The 11,741-nt window shown below is 63.0% G+C and overlaps 1 protein-coding gene across 1 annotated transcript in view; it reads right to left on the bottom strand.

Annotated features, from left to right (window-relative positions):
• Positions 1-11,741, bottom strand: part of SNED1 (sushi, nidogen and EGF like domains 1) — an 83,141-nt gene that overhangs the window by 25,196 nt on the left and 46,204 nt on the right. The window contains exons 22-27 of the mRNA XM_066232466.1: positions 10,771-10,954; positions 9,508-9,620; positions 8,516-8,797; positions 7,349-7,490; positions 7,176-7,258; positions 5,759-5,851 (exon numbers count right to left, since the gene is read on the bottom strand). Of these exons, the coding sequence (XP_066088563.1) occupies positions 5,759-5,851; positions 7,176-7,258; positions 7,349-7,490; positions 8,516-8,797; positions 9,508-9,620; positions 10,771-10,954 (897 nt within the window). The remainder of the gene's footprint in view (positions 1-5,758; positions 5,852-7,175; positions 7,259-7,348; positions 7,491-8,515; positions 8,798-9,507; positions 9,621-10,770; positions 10,955-11,741) is intronic.

The raw sequence follows: 11,741 nt of genomic DNA on the forward strand, positions 1-11,741 counted from the left end.
GCAGTCGATAACTGAAAACGTGTCCAGGCTGTTTGTAAAACGAAATAATTGTTTCATTTGGGATATAACCCCTTCAAGCTCATTCTATTAATTAAATATTGTTTCTATTGATTGCTATAGTTTGGATATTTATATGGTATGTAATTATATTAAAAATAATATTGTATATTAAAAATCTTTTTCATTCACTTACATTTATTCATAAACAAATTATATAATAAAGTTTTGTTTACTTAAACAAATCGTTTTTGCCTGACCGGGCAGTGGCGCAGTGGATAGAGCGTTGGACTAGGATGCGGAAGACCCAGGTTCGAGACCGGAGGTCACCAGCTTGAGTGAGGGCTCATCTGGTTTGAGCAAAAAGCTCACCAGCTTGAACCCAAGGTCGCTGGCTCCAGCAAGCAGTTACTCGGTCTGCTGTAGCCCCGCAGTCAAGGCACATATAAGAAAGCAATCAAGGGACAACTAAGGTGTCACAACAAAAAACTAATGATTGATGCTTCTCATCTTTCTCCATTCCTGTCTGTCTATCCCTCTCTCTGACTCTCTATCTCTGTAAAAAAAAAAAAAAAATTAACAAATCGTTTTTGTATTTAACATTTTTTTTTAAATTGTATTTTTCTGAAGCTGGAAATGGGGAGAGTCAGACTCCCGCATGCGCCCAACCGGGATCCACCCGGCACGCCCACCAGGGGCGATGCTCTGCCCACCAGGGGGCGATGCTCTGCCCCTCCGGGGCGTCGCTCTGTCGCGACCAGAGACACTCTAGCGCCTGGGGCAGAGGCCAAGGAGCCATCCCCAGCGCCCGGGCCATCTTTGCTCCAATGGAGCCTTGGCTGCGGGAGGGGAAGAGAGAGACAGAGAGGAAGGGGGGGGGGTGGAGAAGCAAATGGGCACTTCTCCTGTGTGCCCTGGCCGGGAATCGAACCCGGGTCCCCTGCACACCAGGCCGACGCTCTACCACTGAGCCAACCGGCCAGGGCCTAACATTTTTTAATTTTAATATTTCATTTGGTCCATGAAAAAAGTTTTCTTTCTAATCTGGCCCGGGGGCAGAAACTGTTGGCCAGGCCTGCTGTATCCACTGCACCACCACCGGTCAGGCTCAAGCTTTATCTATGATGTTGTAGCGTGTCAGTAATGAATTCCTTTTACGGTCCAATGATGCGCCACTGTGCAGATAGACTGCTGTTTCCTGTTCACCAGCTGACGGACACTGGGCTGTCTCTGCCTTTCGGCTCTTGGGAAGCGTGCTGCTGTGAACACTCGTGTGCAAGTCCTTGTGTGGACGCTGGGCTCCTTTCTCTGGAGTACACCCCACTGCAGGAGTGGAATCACTATTACATTTCCGCCGGCCGCTCTGGAAGGTGCCCCTTCCTCCACGCCCTCCCCAGTGCTGGTTACCTGCCCTGACCGCCGCCGAGTTAGTGGGGGCCCGGCGGCCCCTCGTGTGGTTCTGGCTGGGCTTCCTTCTCATGGGCTTGTTGGCCCGTGTATCTTTTTTTTGGAGAAATGTCTGTTCAGATTCTTAACTGAGTTGTCTGACTCCTCAGTGGTGTTCTCTCTGTATTTTAGACACCCACTCTCTCTCAGATGTGACCTGCACATCTTTTCTCCCATTCTGTGGGTGGTCTTTCACTTGTGATTTACACCCAGGATCATGGACTCTGTAACTTCCATACGACATCGTGGTGGTGAACTGTTTCGCGGACCTGCACGAAACTTCTGGCGGACTTGGCAGCAGCCTGTGGACCGGCGGTTAGAAAACACTGACTGCTTTGAAGCTTAGAAACTTCTGCATTTTGACGAAGTCCAACTCACCGTTTTTTTTGTTGTTGTTGCTCATGCTTTTGGTGTCATTGCTAAAAACCCTTTGCCAAATTCAAGGTCACGAAGATTTACCCGTGTATTCTTCTGAGCGTTTTACCGGTTTCGCTCCTACATTCAGGTCTTGGGACCATTTTGAACTCCTCTGTGGGTGGCGTGCGCAGGACCGGCTGTCCCAGCGCCCTTGTTGAAGGCTCTTCCCCTGTAGTACGGTCTTGGCTCCCTTGTTGACATCGGTTTGCCACAGATGTTGGTGTTTATTTCCGGGCGGTCAGTTCTGTTCCACAGACTCCTAAGTGTGTCCTGGCCCGGAGACCACGGCTTCACGGTGAGCTCGGACACGGGCTGTGTGAGCCCTCCACTGTCACAGTGTTGTTGTTGCTGTTCTGGGCCCCTTCCTGTTCTGTATGAGTTTTAGACCACAGCAGTTGTCCAGAGATGTTTTCAGGGTGACCTTACAGAACATGGCCGTGTCAGCCCAGGTCAGCCATCCTTGCGGCTGCAGAGACTTGACCAACGTTCCTGCTGCTTGTGGGCAGCGGGAGCCCTAAGCCTGCCGTCCACGCAGTGGGAAGTTTTGCCAGAGCATCAGCACGTAGCCTCGTCCTGCAAAGTGGTCTCCCAAAGTCCTGACTTTATGGCGACATGCACACACCTTGAAATAAATACAAAGCGGGAGAGAAGGCTGGCTGGGATGGGCGTGGGACAGCGGGCTGCTCCTGTGTGAGGATGAATTCCAGAGCCTGCCTGCTGTCGCCAGGGACGGGAGTGGCCTTCTGCCTCCTTCTGGGTGCAGCTACCTATTCTACCGTGCCGGTGTCGGGATAAACCCAGGACAGCGCAGAAGCCCTGCAGGGGAAGAGTCTGAGCGGTCTGAGTTCTCATTCCAACCCCCCCCCCCCCCATGCAAAGTGATCAACTTAGAGACCTTTCTCTTCTCCATGAGCTTCTCCTGGGGGCTCAAAGGTCTGATCCTGACCTGGAGAGTGGTGTGGTGAGCAGCTGCCACTCGGGAGTGTTAACTGTGTTCACGGCATGGACCCTCCTATCCTTGAGAGAGTCTGACAGCTTCCGAGAACAAGAATGATGACCCGTGACAACCACACGGACAGGAGGTGACTGTGGACTCCCGCAGGAAGCACTGCGGAGCGACTTTGAATACGCTGAATTTTATACCCAGCTAAGTTTCCTTTAAACATGAGACCCAGTAAGTTTCGCCACGTGAAGTCCCCACAAGCACTCTGTGGAACAAGACAAGCTGGTTGGAAACCTGGGCAGAGGGCTGGGAATAGCCCAGGACACTGGGTCACAGAGAGAGGACTGTCCCTGCAGGATGGCGGGTCTCACTGCAGACACCGTCGTGAAACCAGCGGTGTCGGCACGAGGACAGCGGAGCCGGGGAGGAGGAGTGAGCTCAGAACCTCTGGACGGTACCGATGAAGCGACACTCGGCCGCTCAAACGTGTCGGCGCACATCAGACCCAGCAGGTGCGCTTCTCGCTCACGACGCTGGCACGGCCCGCGAGCCTGATGCCATCAGGTTCTGGCGAGGCCGTGGATCAGCCACTCCGGTCCCTGCCAGGGGGCTGCAGGCTGACAGTCCCACGTGGAAAGCCGTGGAGCCGTCCCTGTGGTTTGGGCGCTCTCCCATTCCCAGCACCTGTGTCCTCACATACGCGTCAGAGAACATCAGACCAGCTCTGCTCGTGACCGCTGGACAAACCTGCGTGCCCTCTGGGCAGAGAGCAGCTGCGGCCAGGGTGGCTCGGACTCGACGCCCAGTACTGACCGTGAGTGAGCAGCCATGCACGGCAGCTGCGGCCAGGGTGGCTCGGACTCGACGCCCAGTACTGACCGTGAGTGAGCAGCCATGCACGGCAGCTGCGGCCAGGGTGGCTCGGACTCGACGCCCAGTACTGACCGTGAGTGAGCAGCCATGCACGGCAGCTGCGGCCAGGGTGGCTCGGACTCGACGCCCAGTACTGACCGTGAGTGAGCAGCCATGCACGGCAGCTGCGGCCAGGGTGGCTCGGACTCGACGCCCAGTACTGACCGTGAGTGAGCAGCCATGCACGGCAGCTGCGGCCAAGTCTGTACCTGGTGGCACAGCCTCCTGTCTCTACCCCGCGACACAGCGAAGGGCCAGCAAGCATGCGTTTGAGCAGCGTGGGTAACGGAGTGGTCAGCCAGGTCACCGACTGTGTTCTGGCTCATGTCAGGTTCCAGACCGAAAGGCCATTATATTAGCAAGAGGCAGCTAACTCAACTAACCCCCTAACCACAGGGGGCAGCACGGGCCATGATCAGGGTGACGGGAACCACAGACCTTGACTGGCTCTGTGCACCTGGGGACCACTGAGGACTTTCCCGTTAGCACCTAAAATTGTCACCCTGCCCCGCCCACCCCAGAGCACGCACGCCCCACCTCAGCCAGCACAGCAGAGGGCAATGACCTCTGAAGGGACTTGGGAGTCAATCACGTCCCCCTAATTTCTGAGTTTAACGAAGCACCCAGCATTTAAAAGGGCTGACATAACACAAACCATCTGACGACAGCCGTTTACGGAAACACCAGCAGGGAGCCTTCACTGCTCCGTAAGCACCAGAATCAGCGCCTCTGCCTGTCCCGCACACTAGCCCTCACGGTACCACCAGGGCTGACGGTGCCGCAGGCTCCATCCAGACGGTCACGTCACCAGGAGCAAGTGCCCAGGTGTCCCCGGGGGTAGGGGCCGGGGGCTGACCTGTAGTGACACGCCCTCAGAGGTGACGTCCTGGGCACATGCCTCCCCTGTTACCAAGTACTCTGCCCTCTTTGGGGTCTGGTTGATGGGTGAGCCCAGTCTGAGCCTGTGGCTGACCCGGGAGAAGGCCACTGTGTCCTGGAAGGGCTGTCCCCAGGGGGATGCAGGGGACACGGCCCTGAGGGTTTGAACAGAGGAAAGGCAGAGCAAGGTCTGGCCTGTGAGGGACACAGGCCTGTCGCGCCGTCCAAAGGGGAACTGCCCTGTGAGGCCACCTGCAAGTCTGCACTGGCCTGACCCTCTCCAGACAGAAGACCGTGCTGGGCACAGCTGGGCCCTGGGGAGCCTGGTGCCGCAGGAGCCCAGCCCACTCTGCTCTGCCTGGCGCGGACCCTGGGTCTGCCCAGCGGCTCCAGCTGGGCCACACTCAGTGCCACCCCTCCCATCGCTGCCCCTCTGCGGGGGAGTCGGGCGGGCAGCAGGCGGGCCGGCCTAACACGGGGGTGGCAGGAGGGGCGGGTCCGTTCTGAGGCAGATCGGGGCAGCTGCTCTGAAAGGGACCCAGTGCCGCTGCCCCTGTCCCAGGTGGGGCGCCCGCTGCCCCGGGCGGGCTCTGTGCCCTCCAGCCCCACCTGGGTGCTCAGCCCTGGGGGCCCGTCCCGCTGCCCCGGGCTGGCTCTGTGCCCTCCAGCCCCACCTGGGCGCTCAGCCCTGGGGGCCCGTCCCGCTGCCCCGGGCTGGCTCTGTGCCCTCCAGCCCCACCTGGGCGCTCAGCCCTGGGGGCCCGTCCCGCTGCCCCGGGCTGGCTCTGTGCCCTCCAGCCCCACCTGGGTGCCCAGCCCTGGGGGCCCGTCCCGCTGCCCCGGGCGGGCTCTGTGCCTCCAGCCCCACCTGGGTGCCCAGCCCTGGGGGCCCGTCCCGCTGCCCCGGGCGGGCTCTGTGCCTCCAGCCCCACCTGGGTGCTCAGCCCTGGGGGCCCGTCCCGCTGCCCCGGGCGGGCTCTGTGCCTCCAGCCCCACCTGGGTGCTCAGCCCTGGGGGCCCGTCCCGCTGCCCCGGGCGGGCTCTGTGCCTCCAGCCCCACCTGGGTGCTCAGCTCTGTGGGCCCGTCCCGCTGCCCCGGGCGGGCTCTGTGCCCTCCAGCCCCACCTGGGCGCCCAACCCTGGGGGCCCGTCCCGCTGACTTACTTCCCGTGTCTTTGTCGCCGTCACGTTCTGGGAGCTGGAGGGCCAGGCTGACCTGCTCAGGGGGGTCCTCGAGCTGCACCGGAGCCGTGGGTTCTGGGGGGAACCAGGACACCACCGTGTTGACCCCACGGCCTGCTGCCTCCCCCCAGGACTGTGCCTGGGCTGCCTTCCTGAGCTGCTGCTCTCCCCCAGGCTGCAGGGTCGTCCCGCGGGTGGGGGCAGGGTGCTCGCTGACCAGCTGACCCCTGGCTTGGGCACAGAATCCCACAGGCCTCGTGCTTCCTTCAGTAGGACCCGCTTTCCTCCAGGTGGGGTCCAGCCCTCGCCTCCTGCTGACCTTCCAACAGGGGCCTGGCTTCCACTGCCACTCCGGCCAAAGCTTCCTGGTCAAGGTCACCAGTGGCCTGAGGGAGGGCCGACTCGCCTGCCCAACCTGCTGGCCTCAGTCTTCTACATCCTCCAAATGCCACCAAAGACACCCCCTCCCGCCTGCACTCGGGCAGACCCACACTTGGCCACGCCTGGCTGCAGGCCAGCCCCCTGCAGGTCCCTCTGGGTGTCCGTGGGCCTCTGCTCCCGTGCCTCCAGAAGGCCCGGCTGCCTGTGCCCTCCCTTCCCGGGCACCGAGGGCTGTGGGCGCCCTGCCCTCCCACATCATGCCCTGGTGCATGTCAGTGCCCTGCCTGGGAACACTTTCATTGTTTGAAGCTTCTCAGTGAACTGGTGACTGGGGTGTTGCCAGAATTCTGTGAGGATGGGAGCCGGCCTGTGGGGAAGCTGAGGCCGGGGAACCTTCCGGGTCAGGACTGGGGGGGCAGCTTTGCCAGGTGGGAAGGGCCAGTGGCTGCGGCAGGCGGCCCTGCCAGTGCGGGTCACACAGGACCTAACCCCAAAGGCTCTGCTCTTCACGTGGGACATGACCTCAGTGTGACGAGGACGTGTGCTCCCGGGACCACAACGAGCCTGCCGGTCACCTGGTCCCCTGTCGGCAGACAGCTTCCTGTGTGCAGCTCTGGGCGGGAGCCTGCACGTCTAGAAGCCCCTGGGCTGGTGGGGCTGGTGCCAGGGCCACTCTGAGCAGCCACACCTCGGGTCGAGCCACACCCTCCTGCCCCCCACTTGCTAATGAGGCTGGGGGCCTGCGAGGCATGCGAAGCCCCCGTGTCCAGGGCCTGCTTCCCACACGACGACCTCTCCCCCTCAGGTGCCCTGTCCCCACGGCGGCCTTGGGGACGCCCCCCGTGACTCGGGATGGTGTGAGCGAGCCCTTCCGGCTCCAGAGCCCGGGGCCCTGGGCACCGTCTGGAGACGCATCGTGCCTGGGGTGGTCTTGGAGCTCTGGTCCAGGGCCCTGTCCCTCCCGTGCTGGGGGCCGGGTGGTGGCAGTGAGGCCACCAGGGCTGGCCAAGGCACTCACGTGATCTCACAGTGACCAATCTGCCAGGTGAGCCACCGAACTTGACCCTCACTCGTCCTCCACTGTCCACAAGCTCCGAGAACCTGCGGGGAGAGTCACCAGGGTCACCACAGGGAGCTCCGTGCCTGAGGCTGTGCCAGGTGACCACAGGGGGCTGAGGCGGAGGCCGGTACCTGGGGGCCTGGGTCGGTGTTTCGGGGGCCCCACGGTCGTTGAGCAGACGCAGTTCCGGCAGGCGTGGGGATGGTCTGTTTCTGAGCACCCGTGGGTGGTGGCCTTCTCGGTGCCAGCGTCTGTCGGCGCTGTCTCTCGGGGCTGCAGGTGGTGGGTGACAGGTCAGAACGTGGCCACACCATGGAACTCTGCTCCCTCCGCCTCCACTGCCCACTGCTCAGAAAGAACTGGAGGGACCCTGGGGTCACATGGCAGCTTTGTGGGCCTCTGAGAAGCCCCAGAGCCCCACTCCCCCTGGGGGGCCACAGTGTTCCTTTTGGGAAGCAGAGACTGCCTGGGGGTGCTGAGAGGTTCTGGCCCGAGCCCCCACCCTGGGCCCAGGGTCTCCCCCTGCCAGACGGGGCCAGACTGGCTGGACTTCCCTCAGCGAGGCCCCACCCCCACTTCCCTGAGAGTGAGGTGGTGGCTCCTCTGGGTCCTGTCACCTGTGTGCTGCCTCAGGCCCCGCCCTTCCCCTGGAGCCCCCTCACCGAGGCTCCAGCTGCCCCGTCCCCGGCAGGTGTGCCCGGAGCTGAGCGGGGACCCCTCTCTGCGAGCAGGCTGCCCGCTCAGACACACCATTGTCCACAGCACCTCGTGCAGGACCCCGGCGAGCCCCAGGGGCCTCCACACATGTGGGGGCAGCTCACATCCTCAGTGTGGCCTGTGGGGGCCCCCGTCCCTCTGGCTTTCCCTCCTGCCTCCCCGGCCACCTTTCCTGTGGCCGTCCTGGCCTCGTCCCCCTGCTCCTTCCTGTCCAGCAGCTCTTCGTGGGCTGGCCTGGCTGCAAGGCCACTCCCCTTGACCCCTCCTCACTGCCCACCTCCCTGGGTCCCACCACTGCCTGCTCTGGACACCTGTCTGCAGGTGAGGCCCTCTATCTGTGGCTCAGCTGGTCAGGGGTCCACAGAGGGGCCGGCACAAGGTTAGGACAACATTTCCAGATTGCCATGTGCTCACCCAGCGCCCTCCTCCCCACTGCTTGTCACACGGCTTCTCCCGTGTGAACAGCCTGTGTCCAGGCTGACACCCCTCAGACAGTGGGGCCAGGCGGGGGCGCCGGGGAACAGGGCCCCGCAGGGCCGCCCCGTCCCTGTCCCTGTCCCTGTGCCGTGTCCTGCACTCACAGGTGATGATGTAGAGGTGGGCAGGCTCGCTGTGCAGCTGGTCGCCCTCGGTGCTCTGCACGGCCGTCACCGAGAGCTGGTACCGCCGCCCGGGCACCAGGTCCCTCACCGTGTAGGACACCAGCCTCCCGTTGGGGACAAGGCGGCTCTTGGTGCTCTGGCTGGTGGTCACGTTGATGACGTACGCCTCCAGCGAGGTGCCTGGAGGGGGCGCCCCCCAGACGACGTGGGCGGAGGTGGCAGTGACACGCGTGGCGGTCAGGTTCGCTGGCGGCAGAGGCCCTGCAGAGGCACAGAGCGGGGCGGGGCAGCTGAGGGGGCGGGGCCGGGCCCTGCAGAGGCACAGAGCGGGGCGGGGCAGCTGAGGGGGCGGCTGGGCCTCGTGCCCAGGACGCAGCCTGAGGTCTGATGTGGACTGCCGAAGCCAGATCCAGGGACAGCCAACGTCACTGTGGTCCTGAGGGTGCCTGCGGCACCTCCTCCTGCCTGGACAGCGAGCCCCGAGCACCTCCCACCAGCACCCGACGGGCCCCTCCTGGGTGACACTTCCGACCCCGAGCTGGCCACACACCCATCGCCCTGGGGCGCAGATAAGGGAAGTGGGTCCCAGCGAGGACTTGAGCCTGTGCTGATCCCCTGCCCCACCCGGCCAGGCCCTGCTCACACCTCCCTCCCCAGCCCTGCTCCCAGGTTCACCACCCACAGCTGGGGAGGGACACCCCGGAGCACAGCGGAGTGGACAGCGTGGACATCCTCGCCCAATGCTCCTCGGACCTCTGTGCAGTGACCCTGTTGGGTAGGAGCCCAGGAGCCTCTGGGTGTGAGTGTCCTCCCAGCAGAGGGGACGAGACCGCCAGGCACTGCTGTGCAGGTCACGCTCAGCCCAGGGCTGGAGTTCTGGTGTCTCAGCCACGAAGGGAGGACCAGGGGCTGGGGGCGGGGAGAGCCTCCGGAAGGCCCGGCTCCCGTGAGCAGCCGCTCTGTGTACTCACGGGTCCACGCATGCAGCGGGGCTGAGGCAAGGCTCTCGGTGGGGCGCTCCTGTCCCCCAAGCCCGCTGAGGGTGGTCACCCAGATGGTGTACTTCCTTCCTGGCAGCAGGGCCCTGTGGGGACAGGGCCGGATGGTATCGGGCTTGGTGTCCGGCTCTGCCACACTGCGGCTCCTCTGGGGCAGGCGTGACCAGGGCTGAGGGTGGTCCTGCTGCTGGTGGCGCAGGTGGCCTCCAAAAGGGCAGATTTGTGACCTGAGACCCAGTTGCTCCTTGGCATCTGTCTGCCCAGGGCAGCGAGCAGCAGAGAAGGACTCAGGACTGGAGCACTGGGCATGGCCAGGAGGCCAGTACTCCCAGGAGGGTCCCAGCCCCACACGGGTACGAGGGCCTCACGGCCCCTCCCGTCTCTGTGAAGCGTGGTTCCCACCAACCTGTCGCCACCTCCCGGGAGCCGGGATGGTCTTAGGGACCCTGTTCCCCAGACCTCAGTTGTTTCTGTCACATCGTTCTGTGGAAGTGGGCAGGATGTGACCTAAGAAGGGTCACAGCCACACTCCGAGCAGTCTCGCCTCCAGCAGGGACCACCTGGGTGCAGACGGCAGACTCGCTGGGAAAAATGGTCTCGGTCACTCTGCAGACAGGGACGCTCAGGGCACGGAGCCCCTTGTGATGACACCTGGCCCCTGGCTGTCTGGCCTTTACGGTGCTGCACGGCCGGGGCCAGCATGGTCCGAGGGGCAGTTTCCTCCTCGGGGGCTGTTCACGCTGCAGCCCCCAGCACCCAGGAGCACAGTGTGGCTGAGGCCACTCTTTCCCAGGACACTGCCCGCCTGCCCAGGCAGGGCTGGAGCAACCACAGGGCTGCACGTGGACCTGACCCTGGGGCTGGTGTCTGAGACCCCGTCTGGGTCGCGGAAGTGGCTCTTTGACCAGCAAACTGTTCTGAGTGGCTACACTCGTTAGAGTTTTACTCATTTCCTCGTTTTGTTTGTCATCAATTTGTAACAGTGGGAACGGGATGTTTCCTTGCTCAGTGTGAGGTCTGTGTGACCCGCTGGCCTCCAGGTGGTGAGACGGCCCCAGGATTTTACGGCATCTGCTCTTACTGGACATTTAAAAGCTTGTCTGGCAGCCCTGTGAGGGGGCAGGCAGGGCCGGGGTGGGCACAGGGGGGGGCACATGCTCCCCCCGCAGGCAGGCAGGGCTGGGGCGGGCACGGGGAGGGTTGGGAGGAGGAAGGGCAGCTGGCCTGCACTCTTACCCGAATGTGAATGCGTCCACACTCCTGTCCACGTCAGTGGACTGGTCCTCCTGGGCCTCAGGGTGGCGGATGGACACACGGACACTACTGACGGTGGCATGACGGATTCTATGCAGAGCCCACCGCACGGAGATGGCGCTGGCCGTCACGTTGGTGACCTCAAGGCCCTCAACAGGGCGCGGTCCTGTGGGACAAAGCGCTGCTTAGCCTAGCCAGGGAGCACTGCCCATCCCTGGGGTAGCGGGGCTCAGAGCAGCAGCTGAGGTCAGGACGGGAGCTGGGGGCTCACAGAGAGGGGCCTGAGCAAGGCAGCAGCCAGCCTGGGCTTGCTGAGGGCGCCCCTCAGCCACAGCAGGGACTTGGTCAGCTGCACATGTCCCAGGCTGCTTTGCCTTGGGAGCACCGCTAAGGGCCACCCAGCTCCGCCAGAGGCCAGTGGGTGTGGGCAGAGTCCCTCCTGACACGTGCTGACCCTGGCACGCCCTTATCTCTTCTCTGGCTGACTGTTTTGGTCACGCTAATGCAACTGCCTGGTTGGAGCTGGAGCCCGTCAGCAACAGAAGTTTCTGTGACCCGGGGGAGAGGCCAGGGACTGGCCAGACCCCAGACCCAGAGGTCAGAGAGGGGGACTGCCGTGCCCAGTCCAGGGGGCGTGGTCCCTCCTGCCCACCCTGATGTCCCGGCAGTGACCCCATTCTGACGGCAAGGGGAGGCGTCTCCTTTCCAGATGCCTTTTCCCGGCGACCCTCTCGAGCAGCCTCGGAGTGCTCCTCCCTGCGGCTGAGCTCAGCACCGGCCTCTCCTCCCGCGGCCCCGGGGCTCCCGCCGCCGCACGCCTGGGCCCTGCCAGCCGGGTGCTTCCTCAGCCTCTGTTGTCCTTCCCACGCTATGCCCATCCCAACCCGTGTGTCTTGTGCCCCTTTGGCCCTCAGCGTCCTCCTGTCAGTGCCCAGCAAGAGCGGCAGTGACAC

This window comes from Saccopteryx bilineata, chromosome 5, assembly GCF_036850765.1.
Source record: "Saccopteryx bilineata isolate mSacBil1 chromosome 5, mSacBil1_pri_phased_curated, whole genome shotgun sequence".
In the NCBI taxonomy this organism is placed as follows: Eukaryota; Metazoa; Chordata; class Mammalia; order Chiroptera; family Emballonuridae; genus Saccopteryx; species Saccopteryx bilineata.